Below are 26509 nucleotides of genomic sequence, written 5' to 3'. Positions count from 1 at the left end.
ATCCCAAAGGAATGCAACTAAACAAACTAAACATAATAAAACACAAGTACAGCAGTATTAAGTGAATAAGAATGAGGATTGAGCAAATCCTCATCAAATCCAAGCAGGGGTTTCACAACAATATGTCACACATTTAAAATTATTGTTGTTAGGAAAATAATTTTATGAAATGTATGTACAGAGGGACCAGTTATTTTTCTTTCTAACTGTCAGCTTTAATTACTGTGATGCCTAGCATTTTCCAACAATATATCCCTAGTGAGGTTAATGCTATTCTGGCACTCTTAACTATGTGAAGAATTTGCTTGTGTTCTTACAACAATATATACATAGATTTATGTTCTAAATTAGTGTGACAGAATTGTGAGTAAAAAAAAGTGTTTTAAAAGACAAAAAAAATCTCTGTCATTGATTATTTATTTGCAGTTTCATTTAAAGTATGTGTTTTATCATGAGAAAGAGAGGATTGTAACAGTTCTTTTCAAAAACTATGTTCTTCAGGTTGTAACAGCAAAACTAGATTTATTCTTTTTTAGAGAAAAATATTTGACAAGTGCATCATCACTTAATGCTTATGAAAATATCTCAAAACTTTGCATAATGGTAAATGGCAGCATATTTTATAGCTACGTATTCTAGCATTCTGTCTTCTGGGCCAGCTTATAATTAACAGCACCAATATCTGCATTCTAACAATGATAGGATTGGTATTTTCATTTTACTGTGTATTACTGTTGTTGGTAAATTTCTTAAAGCTTCATTTTGAATTATTTTATCATTCTGGTAACAGTACTATTCCTGAAAAGTTCAATTCATTGCTTAGATGAGCAGACTTATGATAAATACTGTGGGTGGTGATTTTCATTTGATATTAATTCAATTAGATCCTTCTAAATCTTTTCCTTGTCTTTCTGACAAAAATAATCAAAAACTTTCATTGTGTTCTTTTCTCCTTTTCCTCCTTTTTCATTAGAAAGTATTAATATCTTAATCTTATCCTTTTCTATGTTGCTCCATCAACCTTCTTAACTGTGTAATAACTCTGATGAAATATATAGTATTATAAAACTAACCAAATTATTTTAAGAGTGGTAATAACGTAGTAATCAGCAGATCAGATTCACATCTGTTCTAATTCCAGTGATTTCAGGAGCTGGACCAGCCAAGGGTTTGGCTTCATACGTTTTCTAAGGATGTCAGAGCTTACATTTAACTATCATTTTTTTTTCAGCTATTCGGTTGTATGCTACAGAAATCTATTTGCTTGTAGTATGCTTTCCTGATGAACCATATAACTTGCTTTCTAAAAGTGTGCAACTTAATAAAGAGGTATTTTACTTTAAAGTGAACAGATGAAGAACTAGAAATTATGCTGTCAGAAACAATCCGGCACTTCCAGGGAAGTGTATAGGTGCCCTCATCAAGAAACAGTCTAACTTCTGCAATAGCCTGTGAAGGTGGCTCGGCTCGGCCAAGAGCATTGCTTGCTCCTACTTGGCCAATGAAGAGTCTTCAGTCGTGCTTTGGGGCATGGGAGTTTGTGCAGCCTTTAGCCTCTTTTAAAAAGGGAATTGTTACTCATTTCTCAAATATCTCTTGCCAGCCATGCTCAGGAAGGCAAATTTATTCGTTCTGGCAAAGATGGGATCATATCTGTCAAAAGTTCGTTCAGAGTTCATCCATAGAAATTATTTATGTAGAATTAAAGCAGCAAATTGGGCAAAATTTACTAGTTCCAGCTGTTTCCACCTTAATAAGCATATGGTGAAAAAAGAACAGGATATGTCATTTTGATGGATCTCAGTGAGTTTTTCTGGTATAAGAGCTGGCATAAATATATGCCCAGGCAGAAGGATATTTGGTTTTGCAAACACAGCAGACATTGTTACTTTCAATCTAGAGAACAGATCCATAGAGCTGCAGAGAAGAAGCCCATGTAATAACATTAAAGCTTTTGCCCGTCAAGAATGGAAAGTATTTTCCCAAGCCTAGTTTGAGTTTACCTGAGGCTTTTTTAAGGTGCGCTCTTTAGAGTATATCTTTAACTGGCATAAGCTGACTGACTTCTTTTCACACCCCATGATCAAATTTATACCAGGTCACAGCTAAGCACTTTTGTTTTTACCAAAAGTCATCATTTGGCTTACCAAAATGGAAACCACTGGGGTTCAGTGCTTGGTTTGGGTGGTATGTTTAAAAACATGTGAATGTTGGGTTTGGCAGTAAGAAGGAATTCAGACAGGTGAAATAACTAGGGAAAAAATGGAGGTGTTACTTTTCTTCATCATGTTGACTGCTTTCCAGCTAGAAATAGAAAAAGCATCTTCCCTGTTTATAATTTCGTGTCTCAATCAGGTATGGTTATTTCTGGTTCTGATAGCAGAAAGAGATGGAATAGCAAAGCTCTTTGCTTAGTCAACTCAGGAAGTTGAATGCGTGATATACGCAAAAGAAAATTCAAATTTCAGTTTTTGCCCTTTAACTCTTCTGAAAGGTGCTGAGGTACAACTGTCCATACAAAAGGGTTTGAGCTTAATGCTTATGTACTGTGTTTTATTAAAAGGCGAAACAGGTCATCCTTTTTTTAAGTACCAACTGATATTTATTTCATCAGATTCCATACATTTCAAGCCCTGTATTCAGACCTTCATATGGCATGAATAATATCACTTCAGATGTTAGTGGGCCATTCACGTCAGTAGAACAAATCTGATTATACAGTATATTCATACTGATCTGATGCATTTTGCAAGATTCTTTCCCTGTTAATGCTCTATAATTGTACATACTTCATACCCCTCCTGTTTATGTCCTATACTCTTTCTCAAGCAAGTCAGTTTGGATACAACAATCTTTTCAGTGGTCTGAATAGAGGGATTTCACCCTGTGTGTCTATCCTAGCACGTGCTTATGTTTACTTCGGTGTATTTAGCAGTTTTGATCACTGGACATTTGGGGCATTTTTTTGACTTGAATGGAAGAAATAGAGTCTGCATGAATTGAAGCCCCATAGCATTAACATTTAAAGCTAACAATAATGTAAAGTACAAAGTACGGTTTTGCGACAGCCTAGAGCATTCATCCTGAATAAGTCTACTTACTTTTTCTGCATGACATCATATTTAAAAGCTAAATTTCAGTAGCAACGTTTTTTGGTGACAATTCAATATTTTGTTCTTTTTGTGGGTGTTCTGTTTGTTTGCAGTCAGATGAGTGAGCCTCATAGCGGTTTGACGCTCAAATGTGCCAAGTGTGGAGTAGTTTCAACAACAGCTTTGTCAGCCACCACCGCCAGTAATGCCATGTTAGTCCTGATCATTTACATCTTCTTGTTACAAATCTTATACAGTGCATGTGAGACAATAGTTTGATGATGACGACTGTGTTTGCTAACACTGTATAGAGTGCTGAGCACATTTAAATACTTTTTAACAACAAAAAAAAATGCAACTGTGTTTATTAACTGAATACAGGATATATTTTTTAGATCATAAAGTACCGACACTGTTATATACTTGTCTGTGATTTTCAAGTTAACTTGATAAAGTGCCATCTTTAAATAAGTTTTATTTTAATAGTGAACTTTTAATCATTTGCCTACAATTTTACAATGCCATTTTTCTCTTCTTTCAATAGGGCATCGCTTTGGAGTTCCTGTGTGGTGTTGCCACTTCTGGCCCTGACTTGGATGTCTGCAGTTTTGGCCATGACGGACAAAAGATCAATATTATTTCAGATTCTTTTTGCAGTATTTGATTCATTGCAAGGCTTTGTTATTGTCATGGTCCATTGTATTCTCCGAAGGGAGGTGAGGAATGGCTTCCCAGTTTTCTAAAGGGCTGTGTTCCTGCTAATCTCTCAACTGCTGTTTAATGTTCTATACAGCTTGCTCTGCAGAAGTATATTTTATAGAAAGAGAAAAGTATTTTATGATGAGATGTAAAGAGGAACAAGGGGGAAAGAAAAGGGGAAAAATCAGTTAATTCCACATGTAGAATTTCACTTTCAGTATAAAACAGTACCTACTTAATTAGAGGTCACCTTTAATCAAGCCCAAGTTCAGTTTATTTGGAAATGTTAGGCTTTCTCAGTGTCATGAGTGTAGGGGAATGCTAATAAAAATGCCCCTTTCTTGAAGAACAAAAGCTGTATATTTTTACAGACTGAAACATTGATTCTAATACAAAATGATTTCTGCTCATATTGTCCCTGAAAGTGGAAACACAGGAAAAACGTGGTTGGTAGATTCTACACACTCAGCTAGTAATATACTTAAGCTACAGGGAAAAAAGAGGATGAAGGCAGATGAGTGCTTTGAAAACAGCTAGGAGAAGCTAGTGTCACTGGCCTGCCCTTCACAACTCTTAAGCTACACACTGCCGAATTCACCACCACTCAAATCTGATGACAAAGCTATCACATTAAATGCTCTTCAGTCTGACTCCAGCCAAGCTTCTCTAATGCCACCAACCTACTAACTGACCTAACATTTTTGTTGAAAAGGCTTTGAGAGTATTCACAAAACAGTTTTGCTGGCATATCTGTGGAAGTGGGAACCTCTATCAAAAAAGAGCTGAGGGAGCCCAACTGAAGAGTAACCTGTTCCACTGGCATCTCTACTACAGAGCTCATGTCTGTTTAGGCCCTACATGTAGCGCTGCCACTTATCAACTCCAGGATATTTACCACATCCCAAACACATCACACTGCCTAGCATAGTTCTTTGTGATCGGCAGGAGCTATCCAAAGGCACTTCAGGATTGAAAAAAATGGGAGGATATTTCAGGAAAGATTTATTGGCAACACTGAGTGATGAATCTCACACGGTGGGGTTTTCTTTCCACCATTCACAGTCTTCATACGTTGAAATGCACCAAAAAATTCATCAAAAAATGTGTATAAGTGACACAATTTATTTCAGTCTTCTAATGGCACCACTCTGCATGAACTTTTATATCATTATTCTATACGGTGTATTTATGAGATTATCCTAATCCACAGTATTAAAGTTTTCCATTTTTAAGGCAAAAATTTACTAATATCTTGCAGAAATTAATACTTTTCATTGTACTGATTCCATCCCACTTTATTCAGGCTATAAATTGTTAGTTTTCTTAGACTGTTATTAGGTTTCCTAGTGCAAAGTGCTTTACCATCACTTCTTCTTCTTCTTCTTCTTTTTTTTTTTTTTTTTTTTTTTTTTTTGATATTCGCGATAAAAAGATGTGCAGAATAAGAGATGCAATGATACAACTTAAGGCAAATCTCCTTAATATATTTCCTTACTTTTCTAGCATTTTCCTTCTTCATATGATATATATTTTTAAGAGAGGGTATTCTTACCCTAGAATTGAAATCCACCATTTTACATACTCTCTTAGTAAAGTGCTAAGACACTGCAACCATTTATACTTCATTTATTCAATAAAAAGTATAGCAGCTTCCTACAGGTGTTCCTGTCTATGAAATTGCTATTTCCATTGAGATATTAATTATCCTGGAAAGGATATATCACTGTCTTGAGGATCCATACTTATTTTAAAAATTATATCTTTAAATCAAAGTTGCAGGTGAAACTTTCAAAATACAAGGCAGTATAAACAGCTTTATCTTTCTAAATATGCAGAAAGCTTGCATCACATGCCTGGTAATCAGTCACTGCTTTGGTCAAAAAAAATGACCAAAATCCGTAAGAAATTCTAAAGGTAACGTAGCATAATGCTGTATAAAGGTAAAAAAATTAAGAAATTGAAGCCTGCTTCAGTACAGAAATGCCAAAGGTTTCTTTGGAAAAAGATATTTTGATTATTTAAAGTAAGATTGATGCATCTTCCCACAAAGCCCCAAGCCTTGAACCCAAGACAGGTTCCCAGCCTAATGACAACTATTTAATGAAAACACTTCTTTCCCATGGAACCCTTTGATATTGTTGAATGTCTCATTCTTGTTCTGCTTACAGGTAGGACTCTAATTAATGATGAAGGTGGTGTTAGCTTTTCTAAAAGTAAAGTAAACTCAGTTTTCTAATTGGGGGGTATCCTGACGTGAAGCACTTTTAACTCAATGATTCTAGTGCAAGCAGTGTGCAAAAATATATTCTTATAAGGATGTTGATACAGGAATTTAGAATCTTAATTGTTTTTGTGTGTACAAAATAGTAGTTAGCTATAATTTATTTTATTCACTGCTCTTTTGGCAAATCACACTTATCTCATTTGACAGTAAACAACTATCACTTTGTTTAATTATTTAATTCCTTAATAAGGAATTATTCCGTTAAGCTAATCTGGACCGTTAATGACCTGGTCCTGACCTGAAATCCTAAAATAAAGTTATCTAATAAGACAGCTAATTGGGATACCTACATAGCACTTTAAAAATGACCTCATGAGATAATTTTCCAGTGAGGCCCCAAAAGCACTGAAGTACCATCTGATTACCCTTTATAACAAAGGGCAAGAAGGTTTTTCCTTCGGTCGCGGAAAGCTAGGCAGAAATAAAGGTACAGTGATAACTTACCCACTAATCAGAAAATTAACTCCAGTCAAGATGATGAGAGTGAAGGTGGTGGAAGACACAGAACCATAGACATAGTGCTGTTTAAACTCTAGCTGGCATTACACATTGTATCTTATCTTATCCTCCAATTCTAGACTGGGCAAAACACTTGAGGAAATTATTAAGGTAATTTTTTTTGCATGGGAAAAGAAAAGTTCTTCAAGGACAGCAGAGAACTAAAAGTTGATGCATCTGAAACAATTTTTTTTTCCAGAAATGTGTTGTATGGACCAGTTTGAAGCAGCAAAGACATAACTGTTGCAACAAATTCGTATTTAGAAGGAGACTTAACTCCAATAAGTCATGTTTCAAACTAGCTCCTTAGTCTAATTGTAGAGACCCTTAGGTTAGTCTCCAGTATATGCCAAGGCAGTGGCCTTCATGCACAACATGCAATGCAGTCCTCACACTGCGCTTGATACCTCCCCAGCTGAAAGAATCATCTGTTACTTTCTGTTGTCTGTAAAAGTGTTTTGTTCTGCCAGTGCATACAAGTGAAACTCTGCCAACATATTTATCATTCTTGATGACAGCTACAAAGCTATCTCAGTTATAGCCTATAGGATTGATCTAATATTTATAGCATGCCAGCGTAGGCAAAACAGTAATTCTGACTGTCAGAAAAAAAATTGTGGGATGGAATATATCACAATAAAATTCAAACAAAGAGGACAGCCCTGCTTTACTATGCCCCTATTACTGTTACATTATAAAGAGAGAAACTTTTACTGTTAAATATAAAACCCTTTTGCTTCCCCTTAAATATAAAACCCTTTTGTTTCCCCTTAATTACAGTGACATAAACATAGATAAAAGAAATATTTGTGACTGTCTCTGCTTCCAGAGGTATGAATATGCTATATCAATAATATTGTATGAGAAAGGCTACATTAGAGAGCCAAGTGGGTTTGCTAACTAAGACATAAAACTAAAAAAGAAGTAACTAATGTGCTATGTCCAGTTCTGCCCCCTAGAACCAGCTCAGGGTCTTTGGAAAAGACAAATCTCTCTGTAATTCCATTTCTTAACTTCTAAAATAAACATAATAATACTAGAGATTTCATACAAACTGCTTTGGAAATTAGGAAAGAAGAATGCAAATAGTTAAGTATTATTGCTTTGTGTTCCCTTCTTAGCCTATTCTTTCCTCTTCTTCTTGCTGTTTAAATACTTAATTAGACATTGGAAGAAAGTGTGGTATAAGTCACAAAGCAGGGACTGATAGGAAAAGCTAGTGTTAAGGCCTCCTCACCATCAGAGCAAAATCGTTTGCCTGACCTGCCTGAACATAGGATTATCTAAAGCTAATTTGAATCATACTGAGTAACTGGGTACTGCAGAGTCTTGAAGGAAAACACATGTGTTTTCTTCTTTTGCTGTGCTCTGTTGACTAGAGTGCATTTGGATTAAATTCATCATTGGCATCTAAAGCCCACATTTCTATATTGCAGGAGAAAAAAAATGAGTACATGAGTAGGGAGAGGGTAAGTTATAAAAGCTTTGAGTTGGTTACTGTTCCTAAGGAAACCACTTCCTTGGTATCCACACGTTCATCATATCTGCCTCCCCTGCTCTGCCTGGCTCTACAAAAATCTTGTAACTTGATGTTAGGCATGAGGGAATGAGATTATGCTTCAAAGTAAGAGAAAGACAATGCAGTCTTTACATATTCAAACAGCAATTCTGAATAACTGGTTTTAAAAAACAAACAAGTACTTAGGCAGCTGAACTTTTTGTTTGTTTCTGATGTGTGTGAGGACCCGTAGAAGTCGCAACATAAGTCAGTATTATGGACACAGCTATATTTGGCATTCTGTTGACGTGTTCAAATAGTATATTGTTTGCATTTAGAAAATATTGTAAGAAACGTGCAGATTTAAGAGTATCTTAAATTTATCATCTATTACAGAAAGTGCTGAAAGCTTTGTTCTTCCTTCTATTCTTTCTATATTAGTCTTCTTCCACCTGCAGCAGTCACTTGTCAAGACTGCAGAGCACTTTTACTCATTTAAGGGTTGAGCACTTTAAAATAATGCTTCCTAATTACAAAAAGAAATACTTCTTTTCCCATTTCATTTTTCCCTTTTATGAAAGCTCTCAAAGAGCTTGTAGTAGAATATGATGTATTCAGAGAGGAAGCCTTATGTTCAGCTTTGGTTAATGAATTATCCTCTTTTGCTACTCACAAAATGTCCATGAGTAGAATATGATTTTCTCTCTTTTAATTCTTCTAAATCAGACATCAGATAATTTCTACAGATAATAAGAATATAGATTTTTGTTAGGCATTTGATTAACAATATTTCCTTATTCAGAAAAGGAATGATACTAGTTTGTTTTGGTTGGAGGTCACCCAAGTAAGTTCCTGTTTTCCAAGTCACATCCTGCAATCAGGTTGCTAATATGAATACAAGAATTTATGCAATTAAAATCCAAGTTTTAAAACATTTTCAGTATACTCTCAAAATATGGATAAAAATATTCCTTTCTAGTCCAAAAGTTGCCTTCCTGTCCTTACCATGGTATGTATGAGAATTCAGCAAAATATATTTGCATTGTACTGTCAGCAAACAGGAACTGCTTTTTTTCCTTTGGGTATGACTTTCTGTTGAACCACATCTTTCTGGCAAAACTATTGCATAATAATACCTATTTAGACATACACCCTGCTCAAAATCAAAGCCTTTCCTATGAAAAGGCAATTCCTGAAATCTGGGCAAGTTTTCAAATTGACTTCATGAACCATACTAATTAAACAATAATTTTTTAGAGGTTCCACTTCTTTAGTGTTAAGAAACCAGACTCCATTCAAATAGTCCACTCTTATTATCTGTTATTATTTTTTTGTGCTCACCCTGAAGTTGTTTCCCCTATTTGAAGGATTTTACTTCTATAAAAGATTCAAGAGATTCCCTATTCAGAATTAGAGCTTATGACTGGAATTGGTAACATCTTGCAAACTGATTTATTCTTTAAAGTGTAATTGGGAGAGCACTGTGCATCTTCCAGGAATCTTACATTTATCAAGCAGAAAGCAGATTTTATTTTGCAGTGGATAGTACATTTATTAAGCCTGCTTTTAGACCTATACCAGACTGAGGGAGAAGGTGGACAAATACTGACACCCAAGAGAAATTTGGAAATTTGGGCTGCATACCAAGTCACCCCTGACTTCTGGTTAATTCTGTTCACTGGCAAATTTAATTTTGTGGGTTTTTGTGAGTTTTGTGATTGACAGACTTTGCACCAGCTACAAAATATAGAAAAAGTATGAAATGGCAGTTAGGCATTTATGCTTACTGGGTCTGGATTATTCAGTTTACTAAAGAAAAGCCATGCATTATATTCCTTGCAGTTTAACTTAATCTTTAATAGCATTAGAGTATGTGATGTTGCACAAGAATCAGCATAAGATATTGTTTTCACAGGTTCAAGATGCTTTCAGATGTCGCCTAAGAAATTGCCAGGATCCAATTAATGCAGATTCTTCAAGTTCTTTTCCTAATGGACATGCTCAAATAATGGTTAGATATTTTTTTTTCCTTTGACTCTTATTTTAGTGTTCCTAACCAAAAGAAAAGAACTCATAGTACTGTACATGACAAGTATGCACAACTGAAGTATTAACACTGTTTTAAAGCATGTCTGTTTAGGCTTTGTCTCCTTGATTAAATCTCTTAGAAAGTTTAAATTATTGGTATAATCACTTAGTGAAGTTCAATGAATTTCTGTTTTCTACCACTGTTCTTTATGATGAAAGATCCTTGCATAAAACAAGGAAAAAGTTATCTAATGATATATAATGATTTTTTATACCATTGGTGTAAAAAGCTTTGATGCATTTGAGAATCTTTTCATGAAGACTTCAAAAATATTCCCCTCAAATTAATGCAGTTGAGGAGAAAGTGCTGCAGATTCTAGAAGGAGAATCTATTTAGCAGCTTGAACTAAGGAGATAGTGAATGGATTACTATGCCACTTTGGATTTACCAATATCATTAGGTGTACATTAAGACAGAGTATTGATCCCTTCACTTTCCATGACAGTTTGTCATTAATCATAATGCAGACAGGATCAGGCCCCAAAAATGCAAGGCTCAGTGAGCAGATGGTGAAATAGAAAGAATCCAATGTTTGGATGTTGCAAGCAAGAAGGAGGTCAGTTTTGGCAAGTATTTTTCATATAATAAACCTTTCATGGAAATAAAAATGTAACTGAAAAGTACTTGAATTCTATACCAAAATAAAGAGCGTTTTTTTTAACTATGAAAAGACCTTGGATTTTCGACTGTTAAAATTCTTTCGTAGTTCTGACAATTCCTTTTTACCCATTAGAATATATAATAGCTATTTTCAGTGGATACAAAGTTTACATTCGTGTCAAGGACTGACAGAATGTTATGTATCAAATTATCACTGAATAGCAAATTAATAAAGTTTCAGATAGAGTGGACTAATTGGATTACACTTGTTCACAGTAATTTGTATTTATTGCAGGCTATTTTACATACTTCTGTTTATAAAATTATTACAAAAGGCTTCCTTAAAGATGATCCTTCTATAAGATGTAGAAGTTACTCTTCCATATACATTAACAAAAACCCTATACACTGTACCATTTTATTAAAATTATATACTCCCACTATTTCATTTTATTTTTTCTGGTCAGGCAGCATACTTTGAAAACCACCCAGTTATACTTTAGAAAACTTTGTAAAGCTCTGCTGTTGTAAAACAGTATACTTCATACTTCACCTTCTCAGCATCAAGAACCACTTTTAAGAGACTATGATTCTGTAAGTAGGACATTTTGGAAGTGCTAGTTGGCAAAAAGGTATTGTGGTTTAGTTTTCAGTTAATAATGGCTTCCTGTTTCCTTGTTTCATGTTACAGACTGATTTTGAAAAGGATGTGGACATTGCTTGTCGATCAGGTAAGGACATTGGGACAGTCATTTAGTCAACAAAAAGAAATCTTGTAGTATTTCCTTGTGAAGTAAAAGCAAGAAAAATATCAGGCTGCCATTGCTTCCAACTTAAATTATGATTTTAAATTAATGCTACTGTGTGAATACATTTATTTCATTTTCATATAAAAGCTTTTTCAGTAGAATTCCGTAGTTGGGAAGCATCCCACAGGTATGGCTGTCTCTTAGAAAGCAAGTGCCTTTGGAGCGAAAATCAGCCTCAGACATAACATCTTCCTTGCCTTGAGGCAGGAGCAAATATGAAACAGCTATTTTGATATTGAATATTTTTTGATGCATTTTAAAAGCTATGTATATGAAGGATGCATCAATCAAGTTTTCTAAGGCCCTAAGTGAAGTCAACAGTAGCGTAGCAGTATGGTATAAGGAAAATGAAATTTGCTTCCACTCTATCACAAGTTGTTTTTTAAGGCATTTCAATACTCTGAACTTTAATTAGTCAGCTTTGGCTGCTTCTGCATTTTAAAAATGTACATTTTAACCAATTTACTTTGTCATCGTTGCTTAACTAAAGCACATATTGAGAAATAAATGGTCTTTTAAACCCTAGAGAAATTTTAGATCTAAAAGATATCCTCAAAAGATATTTTTTCCTACAGAGGTAAATCTACCTAGACACTCTCTATTTTCAGTGAGGAGAAACAGAGAGACAGTGGGTCTTCTCTGCAGGATGAGTAAGGGCAGGAGTCTAACTTAGCTGTTCCCTGTCACCTACCTGGAGGATACTGTCTCTCTCCTCTGGTTATAAGGGGGGACAAGAAGGATGATCTCACTGAGGGAAAGTCTGAGTTTCCAGCTACTCACCCTAAAAAAATGCCAGCTCAGTTTTTTGTAATAAGGTACTGATTTTTCTGTATATTTTAGCTTTCTTGTGTATATGCGTGTTGAAAGGAGGAAGGCGGTATATTGTAATGCAAATGCATGCCTGTTACTAGCTACTGCAGAGGAAAGTCCAGTGTTAGTCCATTTAGCTCCTCTTTTTTTTTTTTTTTTTTTTTTTAACCTTTGTCAACATAGCTCTGCAGTTCAAGTAGCCGTGTCAGGGATGTCCTTAAGGAAGCAAACTTTGCATACTGTTATGAACAGGCTTTACTAGGTAAAAAAAATAAATTCAGCTCCTTTTAACGGAAGGTTTAATAATTGGTCACTGGGTGATCTTAACATGTGTGACTGGAAACAATGCAGCAACCTCTTTGGATTTCATGAAATGGACTGGGATGAAGGGTGGGTATAATTTTTGCTAAGTCACAGTCTTGAGTATCTGCAAATGCCCTAATCCTTCACTTGTGTAACACTGTTTAGAGCTAAATCATTCCTTTCCTAATCAAAAAACCGGAGAGAGCTTTGTGTGACGTAGCGGAGTGGGCTGCCTGATGAGCTGTTTGCTGTGGAACGTCGCAGTGAACTGACAGGTCCTGGAGGATCTGGGTCATCAGAACCCTCTGGCTATAAAGAGGAAACTAAATGTAGCACTTGAGATACTCCAGGTCATCTTGCTGTCTGACTCCATGAGCTGGATTTCATTGCACAAGCTAGCACAGTTGTAAATTAACCTGTTACTTTAAATTGGGACAAGAAAATCCTCGCACCTAACTAGAACATGCCCAGTAATAGGTTATTTTAAAAAAAGTCATTCTTACTATATAGCCTTTCTGTTTCATTGCAAATCCTGAGTTATAGACTACATTCATTTTTTAAGAGAAATTGAATATAGCTTTTGCTCCTGAATGCATCCTTCAGCACCCTGGAAGTTCTGTATTAGGTGAGCAGACTGATAACTTTTACATGCAGAGCTAGCCTTATAAAAAGTGCTGGATGTTGCTACAATCTTCACCAGGGAGATCTATACCAGAACTGGTTTATGACTGTTTTATAAGATGCTTCTATTTTTTATTTTTCCCAAATGTGGCAAAATATATCTTTCTGATGCTAGTGGAATTCCTTCCCAATTTGGTTACATACCACTTTTATTTAGACAATAATTGAACACAGAAGAATTAAAATAAAATCAGGGAAAAAGAACATTTAGGAGCTCAGGAACACATGTCCATAGTTATAATCTTACAGTACATCATTAGGATGGATTTACAAAATGATTCTGCCTTACAGTCTGTTTTGACATTTTCCAAGAGGTTAATAATGGTAGTGCAGATGTCATAGTGTATTTTTTTGGAAAACTTTAATCAAGTTCCACGTGGCAGGCTTTTGCTTAAGCTATAGGTCATACAAGATCTGTGTGAGGAAGTAGGAATGATTGAAGGACTACTTTTAATTTATATAAATGACGTGAGGCTTAATCAGAGATCTGTATCAGTTGTATACGGCAGAATATAGATGTTGATGAAACAAAACCATTTTCAAAGCAATATTTGTAGAATAAAAGTTATTAAATGGGTTTAAAAACGGGTTAAAATGCGTTGGTATGAGGAACAGTGCTAAATAAGGCCACAACAACAAGACGTAGTTTAGACAGGCAAAGTTTCATGTTGTAAGAATTCTGTTCTTTGATCCACAGTTCTGCATAAAGACATTGGACCTTGCAGAGCAGCTACTATAACAGGAACACTTTCTAGAATTTCACTAAACGATGAAGAGGAGGAAAAGGGACCAAATCCTGAAGGAATGAGCTACTCTACCTTACCTGGAAACATCATTTCCAAAGTCATCATTCAGCAGCCTACAGGTCTCCACATGCCTATGAGTATGAGTGAACTGGCCAATCAGTGTTTGAAAAAAGACAACAGTGAGTTACGGAGGACTGTGTATTTATGCACTGATGATAACTTGAGAGGTGCAGATATGGACATAGTCCATCCTCAAGAACGGATGATAGAAAGCGACTACATAGTCATGCCCCGGGGCTCAGTAAATACCCAGCCATCACTGAAAGATGAGAGCAAAATGAATATAGGCATGGACACGTTGCCTCATGAAAGGCTTTTACACTACAAAGTTAATCCAGAATTCAATATGAATCCCTCTGTAATGGACCAATTTAATGTCAATTTAGACCAGCATCTTCCCACCCAAGAACATATGCAGAATTTACCATTTGAGCCCCGCACAGCAGTAAAAAACTTCATTGCCTCAGAGCTGGATGACAATGCAGGATTATCAAGAAGTGAAACTGGATCCACAATATCAATGAGCTCTTTAGAGGTCAGTGACACATAAACAAATTGCATGCTCTGTTGTTCTAATTATATGGTAAGATAATAAATTGTGGCTTGTGTTCACGGGTTGCTGCTAATGTTTTAAATCAGTGTAGATTATTGTTTGGAATCACGCACTGCTGTTCATATTCCTCTTAGTATCAGAAGTATTTGTACCTAGAAAACAAGGATAAAGTTTCAGAACCATTCAATATGAAACTGTACAGTTCTAGAGGTTCAACATGCCGCACAACTGCAAAGGATTTTATAACCTACCAGGTAAAGTCCACTGAAAATACTATATTTCTGTAAGACGAAAAGTTATTGCTGCAAGATGCAAGTGATAATCATTGACCCCACCTGCAAGCACAAGTAATTGAAAATATTTGTCATTTTATTGTTGGCAAAATATGTCTCATGAAAAGACCTCCAATCAATATGATAGGTCTGATTCTGCTCTCTCTAGTGCAAATCCTGGATGAGTCCATCCAGTAGTTCATCACTTAGTGATTTAGTTTGAATGCACAGATGCATGTTTGTGCATTTGTGCAACTGATAGTGCAGTAGGTACAGGGGGACTTCTGGCAGAGCATGCTAGATGCCAGTCAGGTTGTAAAAGTGAACTGAGAAGCTTTTAAAAGGCATTGGAAGCCATTACTAGAATCTGTCTGTAGGATTTATAAAATCCTAAGATTTTATAAGACCAAAGGGTCAAATGCTGCCGTTCTATTGAGTCTTTACTGATGCAAAATCACCAGTGAGACAGAGTTGATTTCATGCATGATCCCCTTAAAGAATTAGAAATACATATTACCAACTTTTCAAATGTTATGAAAGTCAGCATTTTGTGGGGGAAAAAAAGACAAATGAGAAAAATGTGGTACTCGCTTATTCTCTGAAGGAAGCTACAGCTGAAAACAAATCTACTGTATGTGCAATCTTGAATCCATTAGCTATTGCTCTACAATGTTTGGAGTTCTCTGTGTAGGGAGGCAGAGGATCAACATGGTTTTTCAATTCTCAGGCACAGAACTGTAGCCTGTACTTTGTAGACATAGGGGATGCTTATGGATATTTCTTTTAAAGTGGAGTGGGTCTTTTTTGTGTGTATTGGCTGGAGAATACAGACAGAAGATAAGAATTTTAAAGAGACGCCTTTAAAAGTGTTGACAGTAAAATATTTCCCTTTGTATTGTGCCTGGGCTATCATGAGTGTTTGTAAGAAAGTCATAACTGATAAAAAAATCAGTTGAAAAATAGAATTGAACACACAGATTTTTGCATGTTCTATTTAAAGTGAATGGGTATAATCTTGGGAAAAGTTTTCAGATGGGTTTCTAAAATGCTTAAGAGCTTGTCCACTCAATGTACAGCCAGATTGGTTGTTTTTAAGCATTTTTCATCAGTAAAAAAATTACAGCCCTCAGTTCAGCTGTATATCTTAATAAATCTTAGGTGGTGCACAGGAGTTCTCCATTTTAATGCCACACAAAAACAGATTAGCTTAAGTCACCTCCCAGCAGTATCCCCTTCTGTCTCTCTGCAATACCATCTTTCAGATCCTTTTAGTCAGATACAGAGATTCGAATCCAGTCTGTTTAAGGTCAGATGTGATATTTAAGGAAGGATCACAGTTCCCTAAGGAGACAGACATACCTGCAGGAGCCATTCACTCTATCTGAAGTCTAAATTGTTCTCTGGAGATACCTCTTTCTTTCCACTGGTGACAGAGGAAACCTAGGAGACCTAGCAGAAGGGTACCTTAGTTAAGCTGGAAAAATTAGGACAAAGTATCTTCATTTTACACGGAGTTCTGGTTCCTGAGGCTGCTTAGGAAAATGTGCCTGAAAATCCATGAGTACATCGTACTGCTCCTCTAGAGTTAAAATCTTTTACTGTATTTGTATCAGATTTTAACTTTAGCTCTAAGATGTAGCCTAGATACCTGATCTGAATCATCATTCTGTATATCATATTTATGCTCAGAAGAGACTACTAAATATATAGTAGAAAAATACAGTAAAATAAATAAAATATAGTAGTAAATATATAGTCTCTTCTAACTTAGTAAACATTTAGAAAGTTTAGAAAGTTCTGTTTTAGTCCACAAAGTTGTAAATAATTAGTTTATTAAACCTAATTGAATCCAATATAATCCATATATTAGGAAGAAAACGGATAGTAGGGCAGATCAAAAATGAAAGGAAGTGTTTCAGTTTTTGAGCCTGCCTTTGTGGTTCTCCGCACTATTTTGTTTATATAGCATTACTTCATCTTTTGATAAAGATACGCTGCGATGAACTGAAGATAGGAACATGGAAAATATAATACGTAAAAACAGATTCGCAAGGAGACCCAGAGTGAGCCAGGCGAAGAATGTGAATGTGTGTTATCCTTGCAAAGTGTGTGAAGCAAGTGTTGGGGCAAAGCCCCCAAATGCTGTCGGCTAGGACGGACCAGCTTGGTTAACTTTCACTGCTACCAGAAACCAGTTAAAGAAGGGAGGGGAAGAGATTTCCTTCAGTGTATTTTTGCAGTCACCAGTTTAGGTGTCAGGCTGTTTTAAAACGCAAGACTTTGTCAGGCAGAGCTAAGCAGCGATATCTGCAGCAAAACCTGCGGCAGGACAAGCCAAGATGGTTCTGGCCATGTTTTCTGAGACAGAAAGTACAGCAAGACCATCCCTACAGGGGAAGCTGCGAGCAGCGGGGAGCCTCTCCAGCAGCTGGTGCTTCTCCTCCTCTCCCCGGGAAGCAAGGGGGCTCTTCTGTGCTCGCCCTCGCTGGGCTGAGGGCTCGCCAGCACAGGCGGGTGACGCCTGCTGTGCCCTCTGCAGGGTGCAGGGAGCTGAGTCCCACCACGACTTCCCAGTCTAGTTTTCTTGGTGCTTTCTCCAGAGTAATGCACCACTATGATTTTTTTTTATCTTGTGATTATACAGTAATAATCAGTTGTCATGTAAACAAAGTGCAGTTAGGCTATTTTTGACCTCTGCTGATATTATTTATTTTATTTATTTAAAGTTGGGAATTATTAGCAACATAATAGTGGGAATAGCTTTTACAGCGGTTAGGGAAAGCATTTATCATTTCATCAGAATAGCTTTATATGTCATAGGAGCCACTTTCAGCGAAGAGCCAACTCAGCTTCTGATTTCAGGCACATAATTGCAAACTCACAAACACTTCAAGCCACAGAAATACTGTAGGCATAACTGTTTTTAACTGGATGTCCAATAAAGTACAATATAGTAATGTACATCCAATTGTTCTTATTTGTCCCCTGCATTTTGTGGTAGATACTAGTCTTTATGGTCATAAAACTGAACCAGCAGAATAAGAGGCCACTTCAGAAAATATAGGCTATAAATTTTTTCACATCATAAAAAAAAATGATTTCTTTTAAAGCTCATTTCCATCCTACTGCTGAAATACTAGAATAGTGTGTTTCATGAAACCAGTCTGCAGAAACATATGCATTACAATTCAAAGAATTCAATACATTTGCAAAATGTAGCTTTGGGGCAATGGATTTATCCTCCTAAGTTTGTAAAAACTGATCATTTTCTACATTTTACACATTCTAGAAAAAAAGATGATCAAGTCTTAGAACAACGTGTGTCTATTCAAGTAATTAAAAAATGTGTATAGTGACAGATTAAAAATGAAGGCTGGAACGTCAGGTCCTTTTCGTGTTCTCTTTTACTTAGATTTTGTAATCATTATGGTAATTGGAGATGCATGTTTTGGACAGAACTATATTAGTACAAGAAAGTACTTCCAACTCTGCAGGTGGGATCCATCTCCCTTACCTTTAATGTCTAAGTGTAGGCATTGCTCTCCTGATATGGAAAGGAACTTTTCACCTTAGGCTCCCATTTGGAGTCTGTGGAGATAGTCACTTATAAGCCACTTTTAGACATCTGCTTTAGGATGTAAATCACATGCTCTCAGTGCCAGTATCTCTCTACTGGTCCCATAAAGGAAGCCAAAATGAGTAGTTCAGACATAGACATCAAAAATGTAGATGCCCTAACTTTAGTCAGATGAATCCTACAGTGTGTCACAAACTAGTTTTTATATCTATATATTTTTATCACAAGAAAAATGCTTAGTTTGGAGCAATCAAATGCTCTATTATGTAAGGAAGATTTTAAGCTTTTGGAAAGATAGCCATCTGAGAATGCCATAATATTTACATACAACTATTACCCAGATAGGTATAAAATTAAGATTCTGCAGATTCCCAGCGTGCAAGTCAGGGATTTTTATTTTATTTGTTATGTATCCAAAAGTGCTCATGTGATTGTAGGCACAGGCAGGCATATTAGTACATCTCTGAGTTTCTTAGCAGGAGTAATTGAACATCTGGCTAATCTCCTACACATCCCTCATATGCATGGATTAAATTGTCTTTGCTACCTTGGCATCAAAGTGGCTTGGAGAGTGCTCCTTCAGTTCAAAGTGTTTAGGTTTTAATGAAGGAAGCACTCTGAATACACTCTTTTGGAATGGTTTTGTTTTGAAAACTTACATTCAGTGTACTGTGCTCATTAAAATGAAATTACTTTGAAGTGAAGCACTGCATTCCTAGCCTCTTCAATGCAGAGGACGTTTAGGAGGTTTAAATGCAGAGGAAGAGGCTGATCTGTGCAATATGTCTCCAGGATAAGTTCTTCTTTACCCTTTACCGTGAAAAAATGCAAGAGGCAGTGGCTCACGAGCTGCCTGACTACATGAGGAAGCTTGGAGCAGTACTTTTGTGGAACAGGAATGACAGATTATTTCAAGGCAATGGTTTATGTAGTGTGAGCAGAAATGGGAAAGTAAAAGCAAAAGGAAGGAAAAAGCTGAAAGGAGACAAAGTTGTAGCTATTGTAAGAGGAAGGACATGCAAAGACAAGCAATGGAAACATTTATTACAGGGAAAAAAAGAGTATTTGCTGTATAAGAAGAGAAAGGAAAAGTATATGTGGATTGGGTTGATGAGTGAAATAGGATAACCAGAGAAAAGAAGGAAGCTTATGTAAGATAGTGCTGCAGGATAATTTAGTAGGGAAGTAACATTATTTTTTTTTTTTAGTACTCTGATCTGAATGAAAGGACTTCCTGGGATGACTTGCGACGTAAAGGACTTGAATATTCTTCCTAATCTCTTACTTTCCTTGCTTATTTTTGTGACCCAGTTTCTACTTCGAAATCTTTTTGTAGATAAAGACGTAAAGCTCCTAGATAGGAACAAGTCAATTGTATGACTAAAATACCCTTCTATACTCATTCACTAATACATTCAAGGAAAGTTGCCTCCAGAACTCCTTAACTAAACAGCAGACATGGGACTTCAGGAAAACACACTATTACAGCTGAGGAAATAAAGAGATACAGAAAAGACAGTGAAGTGCAGAGGAAAGAAAAGGCATGGATGGAGAGAAAAGAAACAGAAATGACAAAGAAGAAAGATGACAGAAATGGATAAGATGATTAAAATTAAAATGTTATATAGCAAAATAAAGGCATAAGGAAAAGATTAAAGTCTTAAAAAAAAGAACAGGAAAGGAGAGAAGAAATACATAGTTAGAATGGTCAGTCTTTTCAATAAACTACTGGAGGATTAGGTAGAAAAAAAAGCAAAATGCAGCATGAAGTCATTCTGATTTATGATATGAGATGTTAAAAAAGGGGGGGGAGCAAGAATAAAAATAGAGAAACAAGCACTGCAGGAATTTCCTCTGTATCATATTTCCAGATTGCATTTATTTTCAGGCCTTCTATATTGCAGATTGCTCTCCCTACCATTTTTCATTTCATTCTTCAATAGGCTGCAGAGACAGTTCTTGCCAATTTTGTGACTCTCAGTGAAATGAAGTCTAGCCCTATCACAACCTTCTCTTTTGGTTGAGTGAGTAGGTTTAAGATTCCTCTGACTTTAGAAGTTGTTGCAGCTTATTCTTAGGTAACTGCTCAGGAATAGCAGGTGGAGTCAAGCAGAGCTGATTCTCATAACTGAAGATGTAAAGAACTAAGATTTTAGTCAGCATTGCAGAGCATAGCATGCGTTTCAGACTTTGTATTGTACATAGCTATCTTAACTACATATGATCCTTAAAAAGCACATTTTCTATTGCTTATTCATGTAAGAAATCTTCTACTTCCCCCAGAAGATTTCAGAAACTCAAAGCAAGTGGTTTTGATCTGTAGAGTAAGTACATATGCAGGGTCTTTTATAGTAAAGGGAGCACCATAATAGAATAACTTGCCAGAATAGCTTTAAATTGAGATCTCTGAAGTTACAATTATGCCGTGTGTTGATGTACTAAATTTGCCAGCAGATTTTCAGGACTTAAAATTCCCATATTAAAGACCTAATCGACTTTTTCGTGAAAATTTACTGCTCTATGTCTAGCTCATGTTACAACATAATAGCCAACATAATCTTCTATTCTGAAATTAAGCTTTTTTCCAGTTATATAAACACAAAAGGCATTTTAAATCAAAACTGTCTATTCACATTTTGCTTTTATATCTCTGAGAGCCAGAAGAGATTTTTCTTTAATTGTATTCAGGGAAAAAGTCTTCCCCAGGCTAAGATCTTGTATGTCAAATCTAATCTCCAAGTGAATTATAAACTGCTGATAATAAGGGTTTGTATTAATGAAAGCATGGTTATAGCTCTCACTATAATATGGTATCTCTGGTTTCAATTATACTTTGCACAATGTAATATATCTTCAGGAGTATCTCATGTAATTAATCAGGTAGTGGTGTAATGCAGACAAGAATAAGGAGAAAACCAGGCATTTGTCATTTTACAGAGATGCAGAGGGATTTTATTAGCCATTTAGTGAGAGCAACTCTTTCCTGGTGCCAGCAGATTAGTGCATGCTGGTGTATGGAAATTATTCTTCGATGTTCTATTTTTGTCCTCCAGTGAGCAGAGTTTAAAGTTGCTCTGGAATTACACAGGAAAGCTATACATGATTAGCACAAAGTAAAATTGATTTTAAATAAATTACTGCTGCAGACCACTTTTCACAGTGTTTCACTTTCGTCCTGGCATGAAGGCATTTTTTGCCTTAATAGGGATTTTATCAATCAAGGTCAGACAGCAGTAGAAATTAGAGATAGGAAAAATCCTGTCAGGTAATCCTCTCTATCCATGCAAGAACATTTCCTATAGTATATTTCTCCAATGCATTGTACAACTTCACTTTCCAGACTGCAATGAAGGGCTCCTACTGTTTCCCTTAGCAGATCATTCTGCAGTCATATAAATTTCATTTATTCCTCACACCTTCTCTGAAATTTCCTTTGTTTTTTCCTATTTTTTTTTCTGAACTACAAGTTTACAGATTTTTCTCACACCTGCTTTATCAGTGTTTATATCCTTCTAAGGTTTCTGAACAAGCTTCTGTGTTTGCTTCTTCCAGAGCCAATGTTTAAACAAGCTGTATTACTCTTTTATCCGTTCCTTTTGAGCCAGTGTTATTAAATCTTTAAAAGGACTTTTTGCTGCTCTCCTCTGAAATTTCTCGGGTTTACAGGCATGGATCTATTTCTGACAGTTCAGAGCACTAATGCTGGACTCGGAGTTGTTCAGACAGAGCTAGTCACATCCCTGCCCACTTAAACAGAGACTTGACCTCTTTTTTTTTTTTTTTTTTTTTTTTTTTTTTTTTTTTTTTTAACATTTGGAAATGTGCATTGATATTCAGTTCCTGTTTAACAACACCCCTCAGTCTTTTCAGAATTATCCCAGATAACTCCCTGCCACTGAATAACTGCATGTATGTTTAGTGTTTTAGGCAGTCCCTTATTTAGTTACCCTTGCAGTTCAGCATTAGGGCTCTTCAGTTTGGAAAAAAGATGACTTTGGAAAAAGATGAAAATAGTAGTGAATAGGGAACGATTACTCATATTTCCTTTAATATAAAAAGCAGGAGCATCAAATGAAATGGCGGATGGCTAAACAACACGAAGTCCTTTATCATATTATGCATATTTAAATTGTGAAATTCACTACCCCAGCATATTCTGCATGTCAAAATTATGAATAAGTATGAAGCATGGTTAGACTAATGGAATAATGTAAGAAAGTGCTATTAAGCTCAATAATGTAAGCTCCTCCAAAGGAAATTCCCAAACTACAAGTACAGAACTGGGCAGGGGTATTGCAGGAGAAATATCACTTTGTGCTTATCTTTTCTATATCACTCCTTAAGCATCACTGTGGAACCTGATCAGATATAAAATACTGAAGATGAATCTTTGATCTGATCCTTTATGGTTGTATGTTTGTTAAGTTCTATTAGCATTAATAATTCAACTACATCTTCCACTGAGCCTTGAAAACATACCAGTTTTCTGTCTGATTTATGTGTTGGCTAAAATGTTTCTCAGTTTTGCAGGTGGGCATACCGGTGTAACCAATTCACCAGTTCATTTGATACAAGAGGTTTTTTTTCCCCTTACTCCACTTCATTCTACTTCTGTCTTTCAACAATTTAAATTGTAGAATAAGCCAGATTGTTGACTAGATTTCTGAAAGCATTTAGGTATATGTGGAAAACCCTATCTTTCTCAGCCAAAAGAGACACAACAGGTAACTTTCATTTAACAAAAATAATTGTGTATACAATCACTGGTTAAGAGGTGGTTTGTGTGTTTTAGGCTTGGCCTATGTTATGTGGAAACTAGGCAGCTTCCAATTTGGACAGAAGGGACATGATCCCGTCCCTGTAAGTCAAAGTCAAGATTCCCAAGGACTTCATGCCTCTGAATATGTTCCCTCTCTCAAAAATATTATTATAGTCATTTAAGGGCAATGATATAACAGCCAGAAGGACCTGATCTTTTACCCACTGATGTCACTGACAGCATTGCAAATGATTTTCTGAGGTCCAGGATCACATTCATAACCAGCATCTTTTATGTTTTAGAAACTCACAGGACATCACTGCTGCTGTTTTGACCTAGGGCAGTTGCATTTTTTTTTTATATGTCTTCAGGGGAATAGACTCTCACAGAGCCTGTGCTTTATTCCACCATATGGAGCCATGGAAAAGAAGTACAAGCACAGAGCAGATGTTCTTTACTATATAGATTTAAAATAAGTGTGTTCATGATAGATTCTTGTTGAGCCCTAGAAAAATCCTCACTGAGATAAACGTATGCTGTGACCTGGTTGGTCACAACTGGTGTGATCTAAGGGCAAAATTGCAGTACTGACATCTTTCTGACAACAGTGCAGTTAAGTATGTTGCAGTCTGCGAGACATTTCTTCTTACCATGTAAAAAGCATTAGAGATGTCTGGCTGAAAAACCTAATAACTCAGCTATGCTAGGAATATTTTTTACTGCTTTCAAGCAGTAAAATACAAAATGCTCCAATTTTCTAAATCACAATATCTAGCAAACTACAAATCTCTTTCTAAATTTTCCATGTATTCATTTAGGATTCTTAGTCAAGTAGTTCAGTGAAATTGAGTTTATTACTGAACTGTAGCTTAAAAATAGCTTCTTCAAGCATTTTTCAAAACTGCTCCTGTAAACTTCATCTCATTATCCGCTGTGTAAGTTTCTTCTTTTGTAACCACTGAGTCTTAACAATGGTAAATGTGCTCTGTTTTGATCGTACCTTGAAAAGAAATCCTTCATAGTTAGAGAAATGCAGATTTCTTCTGGTGTTAGTTTACTGTGGAATGATAAAGGACCTATCTCAAAGGTGTACTTGTACCTTGGTCCTCTTCATATGAATGGGAAGTAAGTAAAAGTCCTTTGGAGCATAATCTCTTTGCATCTTTCTTGTCACCAAAAGCTTTGTTCTGTTCAAGTTACCATGCTACTTATTTTTGAAGAAGTGGTTGCGTTGTTTTTAAATTTCCTCTTTAAAGTGTGTTAGGTTAAATCAATCCTTGCTGATTAAAGAGAGCTTCCCTAGAGGCTGGGTTTTTTACTGATTTGTAGACCCTTCTCTTACACTGTCTCCTAACTCTTTATGCATTAGAGTGTGTAGACAGTGCAACACTGGTCTTCTTCACATAATTATGAATTGAAGCAAGTCAAAATTTTCCAGCAAGATCTGGGCATTATGTCACAAAATGGTCGCAAGGGCTCAGACACTAAACATTTTCTGCTGTCAATGACTGAAAGACTCTGTTGTAAAATTATTTCTTTCATTTGCAAGAAAACAAAGTAGCTTACTGAAATCTGGATATTTGTTAAATTAAATAATATCAAAGTCTAATGAAGTCAATAATATTACTCATCTTGACTTCAGTTTGTTTGTACTGTGTGTCTCTGAAAAAATGAGGTATATTCTGAAAAGGCTTGTTCACCATGACTTAAGCCATCCTATCCCACTACTAAATTAGCATAAAAAGCAGAAAACATCTGGGAGAAACATTTCAGCTAATAAATTTGCATCCTTATCCACCCAACAAGGAACTTGCCTAACATTTAGTAGGACTATACCTCTATACTGAGGCATCTAGTATTGTTTGTCTCTCCAGCTAACCTACATCTAGTTAACCAGGAATCAACGAAATAGTTCCCATTTCTGACCTTCAGTTCACGACTGATACAAAGCATATTATGTGTAATGAAAAATTATCTTATCTGCTTGGCAAGGAAAGCAGTTTAACCAATTACTCTCATTACTATTCCATAACCAATTACTCACTATTTCAAGTACTTCAGTGTTTGTCATGCGAGTGCGAATATAAAGACCAAGTTTTCACATCACCTAAGGTTTTGTTCACCTTAGGTGAACCAATCATCGGTTAAATTGTAGTGCCTGTTTTCCCTTCCTGGGGTACTTTCCCTTTCCTTTAGCTCTCCTTCCCCAAAGTGATCTAGTTTCTGCATTTTTTCTTTCCATTTACATGTTCCCTCCACTCTTTTTTCTGCTCCTCTTACCACTGTTTTCTGCAACTCCTTGGTCTATTGCATGCCATTTAATTTCCAGCCTTAAAAGAAAAAAAATATTTTTATCTCTTCCTTAAAATATTTCTGCTTCTTTCTGATATAATTTGACTTCATAATTGGTTTCTTTTTGAATCTGTAAAAAATTCTGTGCTAAATTATTTAGATGTGTCTAAGCAATCAAGTGATTATTCCTCTGCTAAAGAATTATTTATATCAGATGCTTTGAATCAGATTTGTCATAAGTGTAAAATAAATTAATTGCTTTCTCCATCCAGATTGTCATTGCAAACAAACAAGCTGAAGCCTCTATGGAAAATATAGATGGCTTGGGCTTGATTTTGCTATCAGCTACCACATTAAAATCAATGGAGTTGTACCAACGTAAGCCTGATGTAGGGAAGAATCATTTCTGTATATCTATACATAGAGATAGCTGTGTAAAGAGTATAAAGATTTTGATAATTTGCGAATACCACAGAAAATATAGAAATAGATATATTTTATATACCAAAAGTTTCAATTGCATCCAAATAACATAAATATTATGCAACCCAAGTGAAATGTAGTCTGGTTTCATTTCATAGAAAAAATATGATACTGGTCTAATGGACAGTATGCAAAATCATGGATTAATCTTAAATTATCGAGATAAAATCTACAAATTCTCACAGAATACCTAATGTTATTTGATAAGAAAACAAGAATGTTACTTACACTCATTAATATGATTTGATGAATAGTCCCCTTGTTAATACAACCTCTTTTTTTCTTTCTTTTTTTACTGCAAAATAGAGAAGAAAATCACGTTATTCGGACCTTGACTTTGAAGTAAGTTTTACTGAATTATTCTGGGTTATTAAAAATATTTTTATAAAAGTAAATGTGAAGTG

General features: G+C 35.7%; 1 protein-coding gene across 1 annotated transcript in view; it reads left to right on the top strand.

Moving 5' to 3' along the window:
- The window catches only part of ADGRB3 (adhesion G protein-coupled receptor B3), a 460553-nt gene that overhangs the window by 424242 nt on the left and 9802 nt on the right, over nt 1-26509 (top strand). The window contains exons 23-28 of the mRNA XM_062571088.1: nt 3206-3304; nt 3637-3808; nt 9987-10082; nt 11452-11491; nt 14061-14704; nt 26412-26447. Coding sequence (XP_062427072.1) covers nt 3206-3304; nt 3637-3808; nt 9987-10082; nt 11452-11491; nt 14061-14704; nt 26412-26447 — 1087 coding nt within the window. The remainder of the gene's footprint in view (nt 1-3205; nt 3305-3636; nt 3809-9986; nt 10083-11451; nt 11492-14060; nt 14705-26411; nt 26448-26509) is intronic.

The sequence above is a fragment of the Rhea pennata genome, chromosome 3 (assembly GCF_028389875.1).
Source record: "Rhea pennata isolate bPtePen1 chromosome 3, bPtePen1.pri, whole genome shotgun sequence".
Lineage (NCBI taxonomy): Eukaryota > Metazoa > Chordata > Aves > Rheiformes > Rheidae > Rhea > Rhea pennata.
This window is presented reverse-complemented; position numbering and strand designations above follow the sequence as displayed.